Source organism: Cataglyphis hispanica, chromosome 3 (genome assembly GCF_021464435.1).
Source record: "Cataglyphis hispanica isolate Lineage 1 chromosome 3, ULB_Chis1_1.0, whole genome shotgun sequence".
Taxonomy (NCBI): domain Eukaryota; kingdom Metazoa; phylum Arthropoda; class Insecta; order Hymenoptera; family Formicidae; genus Cataglyphis; species Cataglyphis hispanica.
In genome coordinates, this window is record NC_065956.1 from 398,176 (window position 1) to 421,059 (window position 22,884).

The 22,884-nt window shown below is 34.6% G+C and overlaps 3 protein-coding genes across 8 annotated transcripts in view; 1 reads left to right on the forward strand and 2 right to left on the reverse strand.

The window, feature by feature from the left end:
- The first annotated feature begins 696 nt into the window (after positions 1-696).
- LOC126859528 (glutamine-dependent NAD(+) synthetase) lies at positions 697-17,016 on the forward strand. Of its 2 annotated transcripts, none has more exons than XM_050610924.1 (13): positions 697-1,140; positions 12,678-12,879; positions 13,076-13,331; positions 13,418-13,610; positions 13,819-14,059; positions 14,258-14,497; positions 14,606-14,721; positions 14,787-15,091; positions 15,177-15,385; positions 15,496-15,721; positions 15,796-15,972; positions 16,400-16,502; positions 16,756-17,016. In XM_050610924.1, the coding sequence occupies exons 2-13, from the start codon at positions 12,734-12,736 to the stop codon at positions 16,782-16,784; spliced, it is 2,241 nt and encodes a 746-aa protein (XP_050466881.1). In that variant the 5' UTR covers positions 697-1,140; positions 12,678-12,733; the 3' UTR covers positions 16,785-17,016. The 2 variants fall into 2 exon arrangements, with proteins under 2 accessions (XP_050466881.1, XP_050466880.1); XM_050610923.1 differs by lacking the exon at positions 697-1,140 and adding an exon at positions 10,851-10,991.
- LOC126859526 (cytosolic carboxypeptidase 2-like) lies at positions 2,809-10,158 on the reverse strand. Its single transcript, XM_050610916.1, has 15 exons — positions 10,022-10,158; positions 9,172-9,401; positions 8,775-8,927; positions 8,200-8,519; positions 7,724-7,873; positions 7,533-7,644; positions 7,006-7,251; positions 6,497-6,829; positions 6,034-6,261; positions 5,513-5,604; positions 5,186-5,417; positions 4,955-5,066; positions 4,673-4,868; positions 3,790-4,005; positions 2,809-3,544 (listed from the first exon to the last, which is right to left on the reverse strand). The coding sequence occupies exons 1-15, from the start codon at positions 10,092-10,094 to the stop codon at positions 2,923-2,925; spliced, it is 3,315 nt and encodes a 1,104-aa protein (XP_050466873.1). The 5' UTR covers positions 10,095-10,158; the 3' UTR covers positions 2,809-2,922.
- A 353-nt stretch (positions 17,017-17,369) lies between the features above and the next one.
- LOC126859527 (transcriptional regulator ovo) overlaps positions 17,370-22,884 on the reverse strand; it is a 72,807-nt gene continuing 67,292 nt past the window's right edge. For all 5 annotated transcript variants that reach the window (XM_050610919.1, XM_050610920.1, XM_050610918.1 and 2 more), the window contains one exon: positions 17,370-22,867. In XM_050610919.1, the coding sequence (XP_050466876.1) occupies positions 22,691-22,867 (177 nt within the window). In that variant the 3' untranslated portion in view covers positions 17,370-22,690. The remainder of the gene's footprint in view (positions 22,868-22,884) is intronic.

Genomic DNA, 22,884 nt, shown 5'->3' on the forward strand with positions numbered 1-22,884 from the left:
TGGAATGAATAATTGTCGAATATATTCATGCAAAGAAAAAAAAAAAGAATCTGATGCATTATGTGCGTTGTATTATAAAAATCAATTGATTAAAAATTAATGCTTAATAAAATTATTAACGTCACGATTTCAATTCTTAACATTTATTGTATTGTCAAAATATACGATTTCTGTTATTATAGCTGTTTGCGATGCAACATGCATCATCGATTTATCCTTCAGTTTTCGAAGATAAAATGATTTAAATGATAAACTAAATTATTAATGAGATCCAATTAATAGAGTGTGATGCAGAATTCCAAAACTGACAACTTGAGCATAATAATAATTTTGCTGCGCGAAATATTGTTAATTGCGTAGTTTGTAGATATTTGTAAGGAGAATATCTCATAAAAATTAAGTTACAAAATTATTATTCTGCAGTCAACCTGACTAAAAAGAATTATACTTATTCTTCCGGTTTGAATTTTAAAATATAAATCTACGCACGAGAGAAGCGCGCGAGCCATTCGTTTTTTCATAAAATAAATAATTCCTGGATCGCCACTAATTTCATAAAATTATTTTCATTCCTATCAACTTTTTTTACATTAAAATTATTAAAATATACAGTCTCATCGATGACAGTTGTATGTAGTATTGTAATGATAAGCGTAGAATGTGAAGGGATCTATTTGACTTTACATCACATTTTGGAAATGCTTTAAAAAAATTTATCATAAACTATACGAATATATATTATGCGTCCTAATTCCAGTAGAAGTAAAAAGTCAAATTTCCCGCTCTCCAACAACGTTAGAGAAAATTGCCGCGAGATGGCGAATGTGAAGACTTTCATTTGGGAAGCGGATTTCTATCGGTTGCGCACGATGCAACTATCACGAAAACGGTAATTGTGCATTGACTGACGTATAGACGACAAATTCTATACAGAAGCCTAATCAGTCATAAAGAAAAAGAAGAAGAAGATGAAAATAGTAATTCGATGTGATCGTATATCGTGTTATAAAGTGTTACAATCGCCTTCGTTAGTTTTTCATAACCTTTTTATCGCATTTATAATTAATTGTGAGCAGTAAGCAAGAGAGAATGTGCGTCCCGCTTGTTTTTTGACAGACGTTCAGATCCAAGTTATTAAAGGTAATCCTAATTTTATTTTTCTTTCCGTGACAATCTCTCTTCTAATTCATTATCTCGGTTTCATCAAAATGACCTTTGATCGCTCGTGCGGTATCTCGATATAGCGTCAATGACGAAGCATCGATTCGTCTAGTCTCACAACGATCAGGCTATGTGATATTATTTTATGACCGCAAATTGTTTATCTCGCGCTCGTGTGTCGCCATGGTGACACTGCATTGTCAATCGTGCGAGCACGATTAGAATCGCCCACGGACGGGAACGGACGATTTTTTTTTTATTCATTTACGCGTGTATGCTTTATGTGGAACATATTTTTGAGTTTCTATCTCTTCTAAAGAGAATTTTTTATATTTGTAATTCTCAACCAAGTTATTGGCCGGAATTATCTGATAGGGGGAGAAAGAAGTTGCGCGAGCACGTGACAATTGACGTGTGCCGCATGTCAGATGCAGGCGCGAGATTACCGTTTCTATTTATGTATATGCTAGCTCCAATTTTTGTTCCAGTGTAAAATTTTCTAATTAACTCTCATGATATTTCAATTACTTTAAATTAATTATCCGTTTCTTTCTAATTTGTGATACAGTACTTTTCCTCAGTTTTCATTTTTTTTTAAGTAATTTTCTAATTGTAAGATAATATTATATATGTATATATTCTAATATTCTATCTTTATATATATTTTAATTGCACGAACTTAAATTCGAATATATATATATATATATATATATATATATATATATATATATATATATTTCGATTCCTTTGTATAAAAAAATTTACAAATCAAAATAAAGTCTCTCTTAGAGTTTAACGAATTTCATTGAAATAAAAAGAAGAAGAAAAAGAAAAGGATTCATTATCGAATATCTTTAGAATTTAATTTGGTGAAAAGAGAGATTAAAATATATATAATATACACTAAAAAATATGTATATTATGTATATATAATATGTATAAGATTCCATATGTATAAGATTTCATATTAATAACTGAATTGGATATATGAATTTCCATACTACAGTTGGAACGTTCTCACTTTGTGAGAAACGATTTTTCTGTGATTTCACAATCAATCTTTATAACAAGTATTAACATAATATATATGGATAGACGCTATAGAAAGAAACTTTTTTTGTAAATTTTACTAACAATTCAGAGAGATATAAATCCTGTTTCTGTCATTTAGATTGGTTAAGTGCAAAATATATCACAGTATTTGCTAATCATTTATCTATATCAGTTAATTTTTCGCATTTAGAAAATTATTGTTGTAGTTGCAAGATCATTTTTTGTGAATGCATAGTGTATATATTAAAATCTCTCTTTTTGCCAAATTGAATTCTAAAGATATTCGATAACGAATCCCTCTTCTTTTTTTATTTCAATTATTCTCATTAAACTCAGCAATAATAAAATAGATTTTATTTTGATTTATAAATTGTTTTATGCGAAAAAGTTTTAAGTATACATGTCTAACAGAAATTATCATTTTATATATAATTATAATTTTTGATTATAAAATATTTTTTCGTTAAATATTATATCATTAATATTTTTATATTGTTTTAAAATGTCCGAGATCCATTAAAATTAATTTTATAAAAAGATAGAATAAAACATAAATTTCATTTTTTATTATTCGTAAATTATTTTTTCATCAGATTCCGATATTGAGATAAAGCTTAGAACTCATTCGCTCGAAAAATAATGCGGATATTTTTTAATGAAATAAAAAAAAAGTTTTCTTGTAACTAGTGTAATTGTCTAAAATAAACTTCAAATGTTATTGCGCATAGTTTTTGCGCTGGAGGCGCGTTTAATCTTCTCTGTTCCTCTATTCACCGCCGATTTTCTCAGCAGCTGCTGCTGCTGTTGCTGCTGCTGCTGTTGCTTCTTTTTCTTTTGCTTCGTTTTCGTGACCTTTGGCTTACCCGAGTCCGACGAAACGTCATCCGACGTCGTGCTCTCGCAGAAAGCGTCACGGTGGCATGATCGCGGCGGTTTCGCCTTTGCACCGACACAGGTGGTGGCCACCGTGCCGACGCCGCGGAATTTCCGGCGCTGTTCGAGCTTCCATTGTGAGCTCTTCGGTGACGTAGTCGACGCTGCTAGCAGTTTCAACGAATCCGCCTCGATAGTTAGAAAAGAGGAAGAGATTTTTACCCTCCTCGCATCTTTCATCCTAGAATCGAAGTTTATCGCCCGTTGCCAATCGAGTTTCGAATTCTTTTTCTTCGACGTCTTCTGCCCGTCCGTTTGCGCGCATGTCTTCAGCTGGCACGCGTTCTTCGCGACGCCCCCCTGTCGCCCTTTCCGCCGCGATTTCTTCCGCGTCTTCCTGACGTCATCTTTATCTTCATCGTAAACGAGCAATTGTACTTTCTTGGACTGTGTCTGTCTGAAAGATGATAAAAATCGTCATGGGCGATAAAATGTATTTTTTTATTTTTATTTTTTTTTTATTTATTTTTTTATTTTTTTATTTTTTATTTTTATTTTTTAAAGTATAGGATTCGAAGGTACGATAGATTTTAGGATCGGATTATAAAGGCGATCAAAAATTTTATTTCGGTATCTGACACCATGCATGTCATGGATATACTTATTTTATGAACACCTTGTATAAATTGAGAATTAACTCACTTTAGCGTGACTTCTTCGTCCGTGGGATAGTGCGTCGGAGCGTATCTGGAAACACCCCAACTTAAAGGTGTCTTAACGAATGCATGGGTGAGACGTCCCGTAGTATCGCCCTCCGCGACAGACGGTACACCTGTCCAAATCTGTCTCCTCAATGATGTTAGCTTGATTCTCGCATCTCGATTCGTCGGCGATACCGCTGACGGATTTTTTATTGTTCTAACAGATACGAATCGATTATATAATTTTGCGAATAAATATTTTACAGCCCAAACGTTGTTGTTAAACATATAAGATCCTTGCCCCATTACCATTTTATTAGATTAAATAATCAAATTATTGATATATTATTATTATATCAAATAATAAAGTGAGTTAATGCATGAAGTAGAAAATAATTAATAAAAAATAAAAAAATACCTATTTTACAAATAGATATTTCTAATATCGTTTTATTAAAAATGGCCTGAAGATGACTGAAAGTTGAAAAAAAAAAATTCTTTTGAATTTTTAACCTTTTTTACCTTCACTTTATTTTCCAGTCATATATTCACTATTATTTATTATATTCATTATTATTTACTATTATTCATACGATTGGCTTTTAACTCGTTTTATCGTTTAAGTTATATTACGATATTGAGAGCCTTATATTTATTTATATTATTATTATTTATGTTTGAAAATTCAATGTATGCATAATATGATGTAATAAAAAAAATTAACATTACACTTTCTGATGTTAGATTTTACATTTCAATATCAAAAATCTGGTGAAAGCTTTTAAGCCATTAAAGAAACGTCAATTTTAATTTTTACCGATGATTTTTGTATATCTTCTTTGGAGTGGAAGGGGACGAAGAAGAAACGACAATTGACACTTTACCCAAGACATCGCGATCGTTGGCGAGTCCTCCGATAATCTTTGCACGGCAATAGTTCCCCGTAAGATACACTGCGAGGTCTCACGATTTCCGGTAGAGTCAGTGTTTTATTCCGTTGTCTTTCATCTCTTTCGTCCGTCTCTCTCTCAGAAAATTCGATAATCTCTTTACGATGCTCTCGCATGTTTCTCCATGCAACTACACGATCAATACAAACGCATATACGATGTATAATACAATTATAATTAATATTGAGATATTATTGGATTGATAAATATATATACCGTCGTATTCCCTTCCTTCGCTCTTTACGAAACTTTCATCAGCCGAATCGGTTAAATCACATAAATCGCTACCTGGATCCGTGGTCGGCAAGTCCATTACTGTACGTTGCGTCTATTGACAAAACATATTATTTGTTATTTCTGATGAAGATGCCGTGATACGTTTTTCCATAAAATTCGTCGTGTAATTTTCACACTTTCCCGAATTAGCTATAGAATAGTTATAAATACTAGGTTTCTTCTGCGCTCCAGATATATTCTTCCCGCGACGTCCCTTCTCGCTCTCCTTCTGTAAAGACCGACACTTCTCGGTGGAACGAAAGTCGGCGATGGTGGAGGCGCGCAAAGATACCGACAGCCACCCGCGAGGAACTCTCCGCCTTCGCTGGACCACGCAGCATCCGCGTACTCGATTCTTTCCTCCTCCGATGTGAAACTCTCCTGCGAGATGTCTCCTTCGTCACTAATCAAATTCAATTCGTTTAAATCGTAAAAATTTCCCGCAGACGAGATACAGAACAGATGGAAAACACGTATTATTATAAGAAGACTATATACCTTGAGTAATCTGTCAAATCGATATTGGTAGGCTCCTCGGCGCTGGACCCTTCTTTGGTCAATCTGGCTATGATCTTATTTCGAAGTTTTTCCTGTCGAATCCGCGATTATTCAGTTCATTTCAGTTGCAAAGTCCATCTTTAAATATTATATAATTATAGAAATTAGATTTCTTGCTTAACTCTCACGCGAATGTCTTCAAATTCACAGAATGTGGAGACACTATTATTCGCTAAAATAATATGCTACTTTTTACTTACTTATAGTACACAAGTTCCGAGGAAGCACAATGAATTATTCATTGAGTAAATTTGTAATAAAATTCGATTGATAAATTTTGACTTTTACATTATAAACATATGATATCTGTATTTTCTTGCATGGAGTATTTTACAGTATTTGAATATGAATAACGACTTTATTTTCCGTTTAATATTTCTTTTCATATTTCTGTGTTTGAACATTTTCAGAAAAATGCAAGGAAAATGTAATCGAAATATTAATTAAATAGACGACACTACCTTCATTGGATCCTGATCGGAAAAATCGAGTAGAGTCTCGCAGAAAGCCTTGCCAATCTGTTCGTAGTCCTGAGCTGAAAAGTGAGTTCCGCATCTTGAGCCAATCTTGGAACCACCCATAGATGCTTCCATGGTGTAACTGTTCTGAACGCCCATCGACCATACGACCACTCTACCCGTACCTTCCTTTCCTTTCTCAACGTGGAATTTGCAATTTTCGAAAGAAAACTAGAATCGTAGCGGAAAAAAATTTGTAATAGTGTAATTTGATCAATAAGCAATGAAATAATCAGAATCGATTAGAGAGATTATATTGAATAATAAAATTCTCAAATGTTGCTTTTGTGTCGTAAAATTCTTCATAATTTTTGAAACTCATCAATTTTAGTTCAAAACTTGTATTTATCGTTAAAATTAAGTTTTTTGGGATATTATTATATCTGTACTGGATTGTGTATCTTACCTTGTCAGCTGCATTTTTATGGAGCATCAGCGGAAATACTTGTTCCGATAATCTTCCGTTGCATCCGGCTCTTTTGCTCTCACAACCGTAAGCGAATATATTATGCTTTCTCGAGTGAGCGTGAAGGTCACAATATATAGCCACTCCGCATTCCTCGAGGAGCCTCCGTATCATCAACTTTGTATGCCACACGGACGGATAGCTTTCTCGCATCACAGTTCTGTATTGTCGGTTCAAGTCTTTACCAGATAGGGAACATCGATTATTACCCACTATGACACCGTCAGGATTCAACATTGGCACTAATTTGAAGACGAATCTCTCCCTGAGCTCCTATAATAATCGCGCGATATTAGTGCCAATTGTTGAATCTTCAGCGCAAATTTCTTCATGTCGAATTTTCTTTCAGCAATACGTTAATCGCTTGCTGCTAATTCGTGCTTACATACGTCAGAGATATTCCTACTTCGAACCTTGAATATTTATCTATGTAATTATAAACCTCTTACTCTAGCCCGGTTCGTGTCGCCCGTGAGGAAGTCGATGATTCCTTTCATCGTCCAACTCGACGGCGTCTCACCAGGATGCACTCGGGCCGTGATAACGACGCCCCTCTTTCTTCGCACCTCTTCGTCGGGTATCGGTGCGGTGATCGTCAAGTAATACACGCTGTTTCCGGCCAGGCTGCGGCACAGCAAACGCAGCTTGGTGAACCTCGTTTTCGCGGGATCGGCCACGATTTTGCCGAGATACTCCTGACATGTTTATGCGCGTAATTAGAGGTAGACTGAGATTTAATCTACGACGGTACGCAACAAATACAATCGGTTGTGCTGGGAATCGTTTACATTTAGGATGAATAATCGCGATGGGAAAGCAGGATGCGGAATGTGAAATAAATTCTGCGAATAATAAGCATTTATCTTATTTATCCCACACCCTGTTTTCTCGCCTACTATATAAAGTCCGCCAAATAATTAAATGTTGCTTATGATTTATGGACTGTTATTTATAGGCTAATAAATGCAATTTTTACCTGGAGATCGGTGTATGTATACGGATAGCAATGTGCCAAGTAAACGATATCGTGATCGTAAGGAAATGAGATATTGAACGTTAATGTATGTTTCTCCTTCTCCTCGTCGCTTCTACAATTATTTACACACAAGTTTTAATCGCGCGTCGCAGGATTACGGGATTCATAGTTCGAAATTTTCTATCACTTACGATGAATCGTTGTTTCGGTAATATGCGATATTGTCGCCGCATCTTCTCCATCCTACGGATCGTGTGCGAGCATCCTCCGTAGAATAGAGAAGAGGCTTGAGGCCTTCGTTATAGAGGCTCTCTTCTTTGCACATATTCACGATCGAGAATCTATAACCGTAATAATTTGCGCAATTATTTTGCAGAGAGAGAGCTAAATTATGTTTTAAATATGTTTATATGTTTTTTTTTTAAGTTTATTCAATCTAGTTATTCACATAAACTATATTTAATAATAATTTATCTACAAAGAGAGAGTTCGTGTAATATTAAAAATTATATACATTATATATAATTTATCGTTTCGGGAATATTATCTTGAAAAGCACAGAAAAAAGCTGACAATAATAAGATAATACAAAAAGTAAATTTTTTGAAAAGCAAAAATTTTAATTGTATAAAAAAAAAAAATCTGAATCCGGACTCTTCAATTTTACCTGTACGTAATTCTGCTTCTCGTATTGGATACTTTGAAATAGTACCATTGCGTATGCCTCTGAGTGTAGAGATCCCTTCTTAGATAGAGCTGATAGTACGTATCAGTTATTTTCACTACTTTGCCGAGATTTCCCGATTCGAATCGCGACTCGAATTGCAAATCCGTACTGTCCTCTTTTGATCGAGACGCTTCGGCGACAAAATAAATATTGTTCTCGTTAGCGGCATCCTTAGTATCTACAGTGCACGTGGTCGATTCCTCGGGAAACTCCGCCGGAAACGGTAATACTGTGCTACCGCCCACGCAAGATCGGCTAAACTGTAAAAAATCTCACTTTCAAACTCTCATTTTAATTCTTATTTTATTTCTCATTTTATAATAATATTCTCGCAAAGAAAAAAAGTCAGTGTTTGTCAGATTGCATTCCTAAATATACTTGTCGCGATCTAGTGTATTGACTATTGACTATCTAATATATTATGTATCCAATTTCGCACGGATTAGTATATACATACAAACACACATACATGTACATATATGTATATATAGATACTGAGTCTCTCGAAGACTTACATAATTAGTAACATTGGTTGGACAATAACGAAATATCACCGTTCCAAGCTCGTCGCCGATCGGCTTAGGTCTTGGTTCCTTTCCTGTTGGAACATAAAAGGCTTCCGGGATAGCAGAATTGTATTCTATGTGGCGAATTCGTTCTGGGATTACCTAGGATTATTTTGCCTCGATTAATTATAAATTTAATTAATATATATAATTATAATATATGAATTAGCTTATATACGTTAATCAAAGTAAAACAGATAATTTTTTGTATATATTTTCTTAAGAAATTCAAATAATTATTATCAAAGTAGTCTTTTATCTTTAAATAACAGAAGATCACATTAGTTACTTTTATTCCGATGCATTCTTTTTTTTTTCTTGAAAATCACGGCAAATTAATTTTTACCTGACATTCGGTTGGCCACCTGGCCGCTTCCTGAATACTTCCGTCGACGATGCACCGCGCATCGAGAACCGCCCTAAGAGTTTCCTTCGAGGAGTATCGATGCCTAGACAAATTTAGGGGTATCGCGAACAGCGCCGATTTCACATCCCGTCTCAGAATCGAGTTATCGTAATGTTCAAGCTGAGATACTTGCGGCGGTTCTTGTGGCGTTAGATCAGAAAGCATGCCACCTGCATCGTTAAAGAAAAAGAATTTATTTTGTCGTTGTATTGCGAAAGATGAAATTACATTTTCTGTAAAACTAATGCTTTTGTTAACCTTGTTTTATTTACTAATACACAGATATTGAGCAGAGGAAGTTACAGCACATTTATCGATTAATGATATTGTGCGTTTGCAGGAATTAAGATAACGTTTGAAAAAATTTGATAATTTTCGCTTCTTCGCGGAAAATCAATCATCTTAACGACATGGATATAAAATAATTATATATTATTAAGCAATACAAATATATTGAAATAAAATGAAATAAATATTTAAATTTGAAGATTGAATTATTAATACGAGCATACGTGGATATCATAATGATAGGCATTACATCTTATTGTTAAAGTGTATTAAACGTATATTAAACTGGATATAAGAGATTGATTGGGTACAATGTCCGCAAGTTTACAACTTCACCAACATCTTCATTACATTGTGATAAATGCATTATTTTTCCACCTCTATTGAATAATGCATCGGAATATATAGAAATTAATTTGCCGAGTGAAGCAATGAAAAATTTTAATTTTACTAATAATTTTAAACCGGTAATAATTATTTGTCTCTTCTCATTAAAGCTCACCTGGGATGGGCTGGATCGGAAATAGCATAGCTTGAAGCTCTCTCACTCTGCTGCTCGACACCGCCTTCATCATCTTTCGTTATCTCTCATCAGTCCCATCCTCGTCTTGCTCATCGCGGTTGTCAACGTTCACTGCGACTATCGGCGACGTTCTTCCACCTTTAGCATTCTCGTGCCAATCCGTGTAATCCTCCCTCGTCGGTACTTCCTCCCCGAGGAGATACTTGACAATGGGATTCTTCATCTTTATCCACATATATTTATATTCTCATGATTCTCAGCTCTCGAGCTCCTTTTCACGACAGATTTTATCGATCGACCATGCAAATGTCGATCTAGACACACGCGTCCTCTCTCATGATTGTAACTAATAATGAAGATTTATTACACACATTTTATAGGCAAATAAATTTAGCATATATCTAAAATATTTAACTAATTAATGTTTAATATTTTTTTCTGCATGTAGAAAAGATTCGTTCAATTTTGTCTAAAGGCTGACAATATCTATAATAAGTATCTCTGTAAATATTATAATCTTGATTTTCAAAATTTGATTGCTTTAACTTTTTAAACTTCTGATGATACATCAACTATATCAATCACTAACACTGTTCAAATAATAATAATAATAATAATAATAATTAATGCAAATAATCGTAAGATGAAAGTGTCAAGAGTAAATAAATGAGAAAGTTTCTAGAGATAGGCACAACCGACGAGATATACAAGTTATTACAAACTATTCGGAACTTGCGGTAGCTTCGACCTGGGTTCGAATCCGATGAACGCTAGAGAGCAACCTGGCCCGCGTTGCTGAAGAGATTGAGTGGAACGTTTCCTTGGATGATTGCCTGACAACCGTCGCGAATCGTGGGCGGAGCTACGATCGAAACGATTGTTCCTTTTACCGCTCTTGTTCCAGAAAGCCGACGGCGCGGCTCATCGACATAATATCTCGTCGGGCTTGGTAATTCGACGTTCTGTATCGACGTTTCCAAAGCTTCGTAGAAGCTCGTTAAAATCGCAACCGACACGGCAAAATACCGTCGCGGAGAATTCGAGAGAGTCGTGTGTTTAAAGACATTAAATATAATTGAAAAACAATTTAGACTATTTCAAAGAGAGAATACTATTGAACTGAGTTTTTCATTTGTGTTTAATTTACGTGGCGACATTTGAGTCAAATTATGTTAATTTTCATTACTCGTCGATGTGTCATTTATTTTGATAGCCAACTTGTTGCGCGAGACCCACTTTATATAAAGTATGACCAGAGTTTGGTCAAAAAGAGGCGCCTTTAATTAGTGATAAGAAAATTATATATAATGGCTACAAAATTTGTTACTTCATTATTAATTAAGAATATAATTTATCATAGAGTAATAACAAGTATAATTCAATTATACAATTTCAAATTTATATATCTTTATATTTATATTTTTTTTATCTGCATGTTTATATATTCTGTTTTATCTTAATTTTTGTATTATCCGAAAGTTATCTTTTTAATATGTATGGTACGTCATATGCGAATCTTGTCAAGTATATTTTAGAATAATTGATTACCTAGTGAATTTGTATTTGTTGCAAAAATCATGGTAAAAATCATGGTAAAAAAGGATTGCTGCATACAAGGATTAGAAGGTGGTTTACCTGGCCGTACCGGGTTTCCGTCCAGATTATTGATCAATCAACGCGCGCCAGACTAAGGAGAACGGAACGTTTCAGTTTATCATCTTGGAGCGATCGATAAGATTCCAATTGATAGGATTAGCTAACAAGTTGCCTCCAAAAGCTTCATCAAGCGTACACGCAATCGCTGACTTTTAACAGTCTGGTTTAGTCATATTGCCGTCCAATTGCATACGAAACTATAATATTTGCATTAATGCATTTTTCAATTTCAACAGTCGGACTATTCATGCTTTTAGCTTTGTATATTTATTTGACTAAAATATTCCATCTCGTATCGACGATGTAATAATGACATTTATATTACGGAGCCTTGAAATACTTAAATATTTATATTATTGAAGTTTATACTACAATCTTTGAAATTTTTTTGTATTGTAATATTCTTTCTTAATCTACTTTTTATTACTAGTTTTTTTAAGAATAATTTTACATACGTCTTTAATGTTATAATATTCTTGTTGTTTGAGATCGCGTCATCAAAATGTATATAATTATACGCGAAATTTATCGATATGGTGATTGATTATTGATGATCAGCGGAGAGACGGTTCTTTTTGCGAACTCTTAAAAGGTCTCGCTTTTGTTAGTCGCCCGCACTTTTTAGAAGTTCAACTCTTGAATAAAATCGCTAAAATAATCGCTTAAGTTATTTAAGTTTCGCTTAAAAATCGCTTCATTTAATCGCTCGCGTCACTTCAACGCAATCAGTTTGTGAGAAAATCTTAGAAATTATACTTTGTTGTAAATACTTGTACATATTTTTGAGTCTGTGTTAACATTAAAGATAAAGGACAAAAAATAGTTAAATGTATTGTGTTACTGCTCATGCTCGTACTGACTTTGCTCCGCGTTCGCAATCGCCATGCGTTCGCGATACTCTCGAACATTTGCTTTGTAAACAAATTTTAATTTTCTATCATAAATTAAACGTCTTGTAAATAAACACTTGTTATTTCAGATAAGAGCATCTCGGAAGAGTATCACATCAGAAATAATATTGAAAACGAATTCAACATGGGACGTACAGTGACTGTGGCCGTTTGCACGTTGAATCAATGGGCCATGGACTTTGATGGAAATTGCAGAAGAATCTTGCAAAGTATACAAGAGGCAAAAGATGTTAGCGCCACTTATAGAAGCGGTCCAGAGCTAGAGATTTGGTAAGCTTACATTTGAGAAAATTAATTTTGCCGCTTGTGAAAATTTTAGGAATCGTTTCCCCGAGCTTTCAGATTTTTAAATAGTAATATTAAATAATAAAATTTAATAATAATAATAATATTCTATTTACACGCACATATATTTGTTATATATTATTTTATAATATAATTACATTCTTAAATATTTATTCAACAGCGGGTACAGCTGCGAAGACCACTTTTATGAATCCGACACGTTGCTTCATAGCTGGGAAGTTTTAGCGAGCCTTCTAAAATCCAGCATTTGTGAGGATATACTAATAGACGTGGGTATGCCGGTGATGCACAAAAACGTGACATATAATTGCAGAGTGGCTTTCTTGAATCGGCGGATTTTACTGATTAGACCGAAAATGCGGCTTTGCGAAGACGGTAATTACAGGGAAAGCAGATGGTTCTCTCCTTGGACAAAAGTAATGAAACATTATGCTTTACAATCAATTGAAAGTTGCAGTAATTGTACGCGATAATTTCTTATATGTCTTATTGGATATATTAGGAACGTACGGTTGAGGATTATTTTCTGCCGCGAATGATATCGCAAGTCACAGGTCAAACCATAGTACCGTTCGGAGATGCAGTCATTGCGACCAGGGATACGTGCGTTGGTTTCGAAATATGCGAAGAACTTTGGCATCCAGCCAGCAATCACATTCCAATGTCACTGGACGGCGTGGAAATTATTGCAAATGGTAAAAGCGCATTTGATGCTATGACAATATATAGACTCTTTCTCTTTTTTCAATTCTTTTATCGACTTTTACATTTTACAACGTATTTTAAAATACATAAAATACATAAAAATCGCGACTAGAGATTTTTGTGGAAATTCTTTTCATTGCTTGTATGCTATACAATTAAAAAGAGTGAATTTAATATTGACTTTTTTTCAACCGAAAGGAAGCGGTTCATATTTCGAATTACGTAAAGCCTACGTTACTGTGGACCTCGTTAAATCAGCTACTTTCAAGGCTGGCGGCTGCTACATGTTTAGTAATTTGCGCGGATGCGACGGCGGCAGATTATATTTCAATGGTGGCTCCAGCATCACTCTCAATGGCAATATATTAAATCGCGGAAAACAATTCGCTCTCGAGGATGTGGAAGTGACTGTCGCAACGTTCGATCTCGAAGATATAAGGTTTTAATTTGAACCATTATTCTAGACAATAATATCAATAGTCGATTACATGGCAGATGGAATAGCATGTCGGATATCCCTGATTCATTACAAAATAGTTAAAAAAAACTTTTCAGATACACCGACTTGCTATTTGGAAAATAATATAAAAAAATGGCATAATTTAATGCATTGTTGTAATATTCAATCCTTTGGCAGGAATTATCGAAACAGCATCAGATCGCGATCACATGCAGCAGCTGCATCGGAAAGTTATCCGCGCGTTAAAGTAGATTTTGCGCTCACGCCGGAGAATCTTATCTCGAATCCACCGGATCGACCGCTCGATGGAGTTCAAGATTTGTACGGTGATGATGAGGGGCAGTCGAGACTTATATATCATACCGTGGAAGAGGAGATTGCGATGGCACCCGCGTGCTGGTTGTGGGATTATCTCAGGTGCGAACAGAATCCTTAAGATATTTAATCTTTTAATATTCTCTTTTTATATGGCATAGTTATAAAAATATTTGTTTATATTGCGCCTATCGTATTTTTTTTATTAAGACGATCATGTCAAGGGGGATTTTTCTTACCATTGAGCGGCGGTGTCGATTCATCTTCCTCGGCGTGTATCGTATATTCAATGTGTGAAATGATTGTCGAGTCGGTCAATAAAAAAGGTAAGATGTACATTGCCTTCTCTTAACTTATGAAAATTGAAAAAAAAATTATATTTTGCATTCAGATATACAGGTTTTAGCGGACATCAGGAAAATTGTCGGCGATTGTGAATATGTACCGGTCGATCCAAAACAATTATGCAACACTATCCTTGTCACGTGTTACATGGAAACGGAAAATTCATCAGCAAACACCAAGGCTAGAGCAGCAGAGTTGGCCAGTCAAATAGGATCCTATCATCACGGTGTAGTCATAGATACCGCAATATCAGCGATTTTAGGGATTTTTCAACAGGTTACCAAGCTGACACCGAGATTTAAAGTTCAGGGTGGATCGCCTAGAGAGAACCTGGCGTTACAAAATGTGCAGGTAATCACTCGGTATCTTTGATCGATGACACTAATATTTTGATCGTTAAATTACCCGTTTCTATATTTTTAGTATTTGCTTTCAGGCCCGATTACGGATGGTGATCGCCTATTTATTTGCTCAATTAATGTTGTGGGTCAGAGGCCGTCCGGGTGGTCTTTTGGTATTAGGGAGCGGTAACGTGGACGAAGCTTTGCGCGGTTATCTCACCAAATACGATTGCAGCAGTGCTGATATTAATCCCATCGGTGGTATCGCGAAAAATGATTTAAAGAAATTCCTTTTATACTTTAGGTATGCGTGTATGAGAAATAATTTGCGATACTTATTATGATATTAGTTATATGCTCACAAATTCAAAAATTAAGATAGTAAAAATCGTATCGGTCATTTTTGAATTTTAGACGCAAACACGGAATATCAGCTTTAAGTAGTATCCTGGAGGCACCACCCACGGCGGAATTGGAACCGTTGCAAGCAGGACAGCTAGCACAATTGGACGAAGTAGACATGGGTATGACGTACAAAGAGTTATCGGTCTTCGGACGACTAAGAAAACAGAATTGTTCCGGGCCTTTTACAATGTTCTGCAGACTTGTACACATGTGGGATCATTGTACTCCGAAAGAAGCAAGTATATGTGCACTTTAATAGCAAGTTGCAATTCCTCTTGGAGTCAAACTTTCAATAAACTCTTATTTCAGGTTGCTGATAAAGTAAAACACTTCTATAGGTGTTACGCTATAAATCGTCACAAAATGACGATACTGACTCCATCCTGTCACGCGGAGACATACAGTCCCGATGATAATCGATTCGATCACCGTCCCTTCCTCTATAATCACAGTTGGAAGTGGCAGTTTACGGCAATCGACGAACAGGTAAGAATTATACGGGAGAAAGTTTATCTTACCTCGAGTTCTAAAATATCAGAATGTGAGAGGAAACGCTGTGCCACTGAAGTAACATCGCGATTAGTCTACACATGTGAGAATGCGATACGTTATGGAACAAGATCTCATATGCAACGTAGAGCCTGGCGTGTCGCGCATAAGATGACCCGTAAAGGATGAATTAGACTTCTTCGGCGAATTCAATTCGAACGATGAGATCGAGCTAGAAAAATGATTAGTATGTTGGAAAGTTTTTCATACATTTCTCTTGACATGAAGGTTAACAAGCGAATAATTGAATGACATAATAGATAGTGTAGAAAATATAAACATTAGCATAACGCGGTGTCTTGCCAATCTCTGAAAATCTAATCTTTTTGGACAATTTCATTATCATGGATTAAACTATTTCCAGATAAAACGACTCAACAGCGAGGAGAAACCGTTCAGACCGGAAAAGGCTGCTCCAAAAGTACTCGCCAAACCCAGATATATACCGTTCAGCTCCGTAATCAGCAGTGAGTAAACAAAACACAGTGCCCGCATTAATGAAGCACGTCGAGCACAACGCATTTCGGCCGACAAAATCATCCTAATCGCCAAAATACGGCGAAAACACCTACCGGAAAACCTACCTCCAGAGCTGCACACAAGCAGGTCGAAATGATCTGCTTCGAAATGTCGAGTCAACTTGTGCACACCTATATTCCTCCACCGTGCTTCTCGCTGTTTCTATCAAGAAGTCATCACCGGCATCATTCTCTGTTACAGATAAGACGCATCCAGGAATAGTAGTTTAACCGTAGCCGTAGCACTCTCTTATCATTTTGACATTGCAGCGCTGCGATAAATGGACGTAATCTGTACTTGAAGCGGCCAATGGACTTTATCGTCAAGCGAGTCGCTTTTGAGATTAATATTTAGGGAATTTTTGTGAACAAGAAAGTATCAAAGGATAAAAATATTTTTAGAAAATTGAATTATGTAAAACCTAATAAAATAAATCTATTGAATAAAAATGTACGATAAAAATTTGATGCATAAATTATTGATTCTGATGTACTTTCCGAAATCATCCAAAGATCTTTGAAAATCTTGGGCTAACAAAATTATTTGATGAATAAAAATTTAACTTGGAGAATCTCTTGTCCAAAAAAATAAAACAAGCCAATACGGAGTAACGCTTTATACTTTTGAAATCCATCAGTTTTCATATGGTTGTAAGTTATTTCTATATTTTATATATATATATTAGAACGATATATATATATATATATATATATATATATATATATATATATATATATATATATATATATATATTAGAACGATGTAACACAATTATTAAATGTACGATAATTGAGGCGGAATATCAAATAGCTACATTTTTCGAATATATATAATATTAATTTTTATTATCTCTCTCTTCTCTCACAAATATACGTATAAGAGCGCGTAACCACATTTTATCGTTAACATACGATTTATAAAGATCGCCAATGGATAGATGGACAGCTAGACTGCTCAATTAATGAAATGATTGCTTAATAATTTGTAGACCTAGATTCAATCTTGGCCCACGTCCTACCTTGTAGGTTGAAAGTCATATTTGAAGATGAAATTTATAACATCCCCCACTGTCATAAAAACAAATCTAGTAAAAAAAAAACCATAAATTCTTATTGTAGAATGAGAAGTGTAAAGAAAACATGGTTTTGCATACTAGGAATGAAGAATGGAAGTATAACAATAAAAAATGCTAACTGGATCCTTCTAACGACCGTTAAATAGACGTCAATGATCGGAATCGGATAACAGTAGTTGCGCTCGGAAATTTACAATCTCATGGGACGCATAGACAGCATATTAAACATTCATGTATTTATTTTAGCTACACTTTCTATTTTAGCTGCACTTTCCGTTTTTTCATTTCAAACTTGTAATACATTTATTTTGCCTAAGTGCCAAAAGTGGAGCTAAAAACTATATTATTATACATCATACGCAAATTCACATTCAAACGCTCATACGAACAATGATAGTCATACATACGCTCTTATAGACAATAATATTCACGCATGCAATCATATGCTCGATTCACAATTATATGTTAAAAATATGCCTGACGGTGTGAAATTTGTCCAATCCAACATAACAAAAATATGCCATCCTGTTTTATATATATATATATATTAAAAATGACACATATTTTGTACTAATATTTTGAGATAATTTCATTCAAATAATTAAAATCATTCTGTTGTTTGAATCGGAATTTCAAGTTTTTATATATGCATGTTTCAAAGAAAAAGATAAAATATACTTATAAACAAAAAAACTTTGGAATAAAAAATTCTTTTAAAGAATTCAAATGTGTGCATGCAATCTGATTAAATAATAATTAGTATAAAGTATAATTACTTTTCAAGATTGGATAAATTTTGCACGCCACAGCGATTTTCTAACTATAATCGCCCACTTTTTTCTGTAAGAAGAAAGTCGCTTCTGCAACCAAACAATTCGATAAATATAGGATTATATATCCTGTATGTAGAGAGAATTATCTATAATATTATTAATAAAGTCAATAATTAAAATTATTATTTAGAGCTTTAATAATAATAATAATGATAATAATAATATAATATATAATAAAAATAATATAATAATGACAAAAATTATTAAGTACTAAGGAAGAAAAGAATCGAATACATCAAAAAATCGATAGCATTTCTTGTAAATGTAAAAATAATAGTAAATTATTATGATAATGATCAAGTAAAATTTTAAATCGATTGTTTTTGCTAAAGAAATAGTGTAATTTCTTTTACGACTGAATACTGAACGTAAATTAAATATCAATGGAAATATAATTATATATATATAGCATTATCATTTAAAAATATAATGTTAATATTATTAATAATAATAATAATAATAATAATAATAATAATAATAATAATAATAATGATAATAATAATAATAATAAGACGACATATTACACGCGCAACTTTTAATACTTGATTAACAGTGTGCGACGACAAGTACCGTTATCCTTGAGTATTTTCTCCAAGGTGTAAGTGCAATATATTCCAATCCGCGCGCGTTCACTATACAAATATTGTGTACATCATTATTATTTGTAAGCAAAAAATAATCGCAGATTAACCGGTGCCCGTGTATGTGTGCATAATGTTTCCGTTGTCGTTGATATAACTATTTACAATATGCGGGGATGAGCATTTCTCGGCGGAGCGTTAGCATCTACGCCGAAATAATCGAGCTTATAAAAAATGACGAGTACAATTATATATGTAAGAATTAAATATCAGCATAGTTTCTCTCTAGTCGTATGTTATTTACAATAACACAAATATTATCAAATGCTCTTGGCATGACGTTATTAACCATCGGACGGGGACGCGTTTTGTATGTTGATATGAGCGAAGAAAAATAAATCTAAAATTGAATAAAACACATTGCTGTAAAAATATCTATGTAATAGTAAATATCAAATACTATTAAACGGTTCAAATGATAAAAAATAACATAAGTCAAATAGCATAGCAATTACTCGATTTATTGTTAATGTATGATAAAATTGTAATGGGCAAGTTAGCACGTTCGCGCACTCCGATGAAAGAATTCCCTTAGGAGACACGCGAAACAATTGAAAATTGAATATTTAATCAATAATTAGACATAAATGTAACACATTAAAATAATAATAATAACGATTTTATGACAAAATATCAAAGCCCATTACGTATCTTTCACCCAATATAACATTACGGAGTGAAAATCTTAATTTTTCATTTCTTATTTCTACATGTGAGACAAAGTGACATTTGGTATCTATTTTGTGGAGCATTCGTGAAGAATTACGCGCACTCGCCCGAAGATTAGAAGACTGTGTTTCGACAGGTCATGCTTCAAGGAAACCCTTTTTAACCCTTTGACAATCGCATTTCGAGTCTTTTGCATAGGAGGAGCAAATAAACTATAATTATATATTTATGTATATATATATCATATACATTTAGTTTATATATATGTATAATAAAAAATGTATAATCTATATAATACAGATAAATATAATAGATTTTCTCGATGTGAAACCATTATATGAAAAATGCTGCTAAATAGAAGAATTTTGTGTCATAACACTATTGCGTTTCAAAGGGTTAAGCTTCCAATCTCGCAATTAGCTTGCCGATCAACACAGTGTCGAACGCTTTAAATTTAGAGCTCGCAAATTATGCACTGCCGTGGCGAGCCACGACTCGTGTGTCTACGATGGAAAGAATCGAGCGGAAATATATGTATACCGGTTGTGCTCGATCCAAATCCTACCATCTTAGAATTGCACGAAATCCCGTTTTATGTTTTGTGTATATACATTTGTGTGTGTGTGTGTGTGTGTGTGTGTGTGTGTGTGTGTGTGTTTGTATATGTACGCGTGTATATGTGTACGATCCGTATATATGCGTGCCTTTCCTGTCCCATCCCCAAGCCCAAAAAACCATGGTGCAAGAGCGAAAAAGCAAAGTGGAGTGCGTAAAGGAGCGAGTGAATTGTTACTCTTATCATATCACAGATTACCCAAAGTACGCATCAGTGTGTGTTGGGGACTTTGCTAAATATATATATGCACACTCTCTCTCTGTATATACTATCAGTGCTTAGAAATATAATTCCAATAAGAGGATAACTAAATTAAAATTTTTATTTAATAATGCAGTAATTTTATTTCTCTCATTATAGCGATTAATTTAATTTATATTTTTTTCAGTCAAAAAGCGTCTCAACTTAATAATAAAATCATTCATTAAATTAACAACAAAATAAAAATATGAATTTTAATTGCAGTCGATTCCCTCTTTTCAAGTGTTCCAAAAATCAACAGTTCTCCTCTACACTAGAATTCTATTCTCATTATTCATATTTGTCTAATGTCGCTATATTAGAGCGAAAAATACGTTTCATATGCCATTAGAACAAGAGAAATGAAGAAAGATTTGAACAATGTCCATGGAAATGAAGAAAATCGACTCTCTGATTATTTTTCTAAACATTGATAGTTCAAACTCTATTTTTCATTAATAATATACTGCAAGGTCAGTCCATCTTGGACTGACCTTGGAGAATCTTGTCCTATTCTGTAACTGAAGAATTTTTTCCATTCCCCGATGCCCCGATCAAAGATAATGGAAAGATTCGTGACGCAAATCGCGTTCGGAGAAACTAGATTCCTCTCGATAATCACGACGTCAAGAATTCCATTTTTCGCGCGTATATTTACCCATCGAGTCGAAAAGTAACGTAACTCGCCGTACATCTCTGAAAAAAAATCATCCGTATGCTAGCGCTCTTTTCCCTCTCCTTGGCTCGCTCGCCGAGGATGATCCGCATTCCTGAAACGTTCTATCCAAGTCTTTGGGTCTGCTCGGTATCGCGCCTCCGGCCCATTATTAATATTCCATCTAAAATCTACATATGCAATTGCGTTTAACGATGTGTAGTTGTACGTATATATTTTGCACGCGCATACGCACGCATCGATGTGTGTGTGAATGAGTATATGTATGTCCTATGTGTTTTCTTTGTAATTCAGTATCAGTCGTCATAGAGAGTTCTAAGATTTCATTAAATTAATGTTAATTAACTATACAGTTAATCCGAATTAACCATACAGTTAAAAATACTAAACTATAAAAAAGATATATTCTAAGAATAATTAAAAAATTCAGAACATTGTCCGAAAACATTGGGTAGAAGCGAGATTTGTAGCGTTACAAGTCCGTACAAAAATTCTCTGCTCAACGCGTAGAAAAAAATTCGCGACGTGCTTTAATTATAATTTAGAAACGCGCAGTGTATTTTACACGTTGATTATTTTAATAGATAAAATATTATCTTCTAGATCGCTACAGCAATCACTACGTATATACTAATATTTTTTCTCAAATATTTATCCTTTTTCATTGGTACTATCTTCTTTAGAAAACTGACAGAGAAAGAGAGAATAACGCACGAACTTAATCATACAAGTTCTAATGTAAAACAAAAGCTATAATACAACAATCGAGCGTTCGAGTACGTAAAATATACATGATTTAGCGGTCGCTTGTTATTACCACGGCTCTCTTACTCTTTTATCTTATTTTTCCTTCTCCTTCTGTTCTCGTCTTTCTCCTCTACCCATAAATTTGAGGCGGCGGAATCTAATTGATCGCACAGATCTTGCACGATCTGATCCTGTCGCCTTCGGACTTCGATATTCGTGTGTTCCAGTGTCACCGCTATGGGAGCCACCTGCAGGTACTTTTTCGCGCGACGTCACTCCCTTCGTCGACCTAAACTTCGAAGAGATCCAGCCCGATCGATTGACGTCACTCGCCCGAGTCGCCGGATTCATTGATGATGGGTTCAGAAGCTGGTCGTGGTCTGTTGGTGCGTCGCCTTGGTGCTCTTCGAAACCGTCTCTCGTCGCTCCGCGAGGCCGCAGCTGTCCGTGTTCCGCGAGTCCCGTTGCAACAGGCCACCCTGAAGAGTTACATCAACAAGAACAATTTCGTGTTCTTGTATACCGCGCTGTGTATTTTGTTTTGATCGTTCGAGTATCGAAGCCTCCCTATATCAGACCGTTGATTAATCTCAACGTGCAATCTTCTACTTAACACAAGTTTCAAGACTAATATCGTCTTTACGCGTCTGTGCCCACCTGGAGCAACATATTGGCGAAGTTACTATTGGTGAACTTGAAGTGCCGCTTGTCGTAGAACTTTAGTAGCGCCGGACTATAAGGATGCTGTTCCTTCAGATGAAGATAATGCACTTCCGGTTCATGCGTGGTATGTCCGCATTCCTCACAAACGTACATCTATCAAACAAAATAAT